Raw genomic sequence first — 1,746 nt, forward strand, 5'->3', positions numbered from 1 at the left:
CACGCAGCTCTGCTTTCAGCCCAGCCTCGGCCATCTGATCCCCGTGATTGAGCTTGGAAATCTCCTCGCCCTCCGCCTCAATTTCAAGGTCACAATCCTCGCCGTTACTTCCCAAACCTCCGAAGCCGATCCCACATTCTCAAATCAGCCACCTCCTCCATCAACTTATGTGACATCCTCGAAATCCCACCCGCAGACCTATCTGGCCTTCTAGAAGACGAAGCCCGCCATTGTCGAACGCCTCTGCGTCATCATGCGTGAAACCAGGGCGCTGTTCGTTCTGCGATTTGCTAACATAGCCCCCCCTCCTTGTGTACTCATTGTTGATATCTTCGGCTCCGAATGTTTGTCCTGGCAGAAGAGCTCCGCATGCTTAAGTATATTTACGGTCGCTTCCAACGCTTGGTTTTTCTCCTTGCTTTGTACTCTCCCATCCTGGATCGACAAGTGCAAGGCCAGTTCGTGGATCAGCAAGAACCCTTCCAAATCCCAGGTTGCAGTCCAGTTCGTCCCCAAAGACGTGGTGGATCCCATGCTGAACCGCAACACCAGGCTATCAAGAGTACATCGGCCTGGCGATGGGGATGCGAAAAAGCGACGGATACTGCTGAACACGTGGGAACAACTCCAGCACAGAGGCCTTCGATCACTGAGAGATGAGAATTTATTGGGCGGGATGCTAAAAGTTCCCGTGTATGCCATTGGACCCTTGGTGAGGCCATCAGAACCACCGACAAGTTCAACCATGGAGTTGCTGGGGTGGCTGGACCAGCAACCCAGTGAATCAGTGGTTTTACGTGTCGTTTGGCAGCGGTGGAACGCTGTCGTACGAGCAGACCGCAGAGGTGGCTTGGGGTATGGAGTTAAGCCAACTGAGATTCATCTGGGTGTGCGTCCGCCAAACAGAGGACATGCAGACTCCGCATTCTTTCGCACCGGCGATGGCAACCGTGAAATGATGATCCGTCCAATTATTTGCCAGAAGGGTTCGCGGGTAGGACCCACAAAGTGGGGAAATTAGTTGCCCACTGGGCAGCCCAAGTGAGCATTTTGAGGCATCCATCGGTGGGGGATTTTTGTCGCATTGTGGTGGAGCTCCGCTCTGGAGAGCATCACGAACGGCGTGCCGATGATCTGCTGGCCGTTATATACGCGGAGCAGAGGATGAATGCGACGCTGCTGGCGGAGGAATTGGGGGTCGGGGTGAGGCCGAAGGTGTTGCCGGCGGAGAAGGTTGTGGGAAGGGAGGAGTGGCGAGGATGTTTGAGAGACATCATGGAGGTGAGACCCAACCCCGTAAGGGACAGAGCCAGAGAATTGAAGGAGAGTGCAGCCATGGCTGTGAAGAGAGGCGGCTCGTCCTACACAACGCCCTTGACCTCATCGCTAAACAATGCAGGGCAACCTGACATCATCTCCCGCCAATCAATTTGGGCTTTTATTTAATTTAATTCGTCTCCGTCTGTTGTCCCTATTCTCTTCTTACGTGCGTGTTTGATATGTTCGCTCTCCATTCGGTTTTCAGTGTAAAATTTCAGCAACCTTGTTTTATTGGCTTAAATAATTATCTACTGAGCATACTTTAGATTATCTGGCATTGCGTCTCGTCTACGCTAATTTCCACTTCACAAACCTCCAGCAGGCTCATTGCTAATCACTGAGACTATGTGTAGATCTTATCTCATCTGAAAGAACAGAGATATTTAGGCCCTGGTTGGTTCGCGCTGAAACCATTTCAAGAGAAAT

General features: G+C 51.8%; 1 protein-coding gene across 1 annotated transcript; it reads left to right on the plus strand.

The window, feature by feature from the left end:
- The first annotated feature begins 253 nt into the window (after positions 1 to 253).
- LOC129321971 (anthocyanidin 3-O-glucosyltransferase 5-like) lies at positions 254 to 1,446 on the plus strand. The gene is made up of 2 exons (XM_054967988.1): positions 254 to 887; positions 983 to 1,446. Exons 1-2 carry the CDS (start codon positions 254 to 256, stop codon positions 1,444 to 1,446), a joined length of 1,098 nt encoding a protein of 365 aa, XP_054823963.1.
- Positions 1,447 to 1,746: the final 300 nt, after the last annotated feature.

The sequence above is a fragment of the Prosopis cineraria genome, unplaced genomic scaffold (genome assembly GCF_029017545.1).
Source record: "Prosopis cineraria cultivar Desert tree isolate PC_DT_omini unplaced genomic scaffold, ASM2901754v1 PC10, whole genome shotgun sequence".
NCBI lineage: Eukaryota > Viridiplantae > Streptophyta > Magnoliopsida > Fabales > Fabaceae > Prosopis > Prosopis cineraria.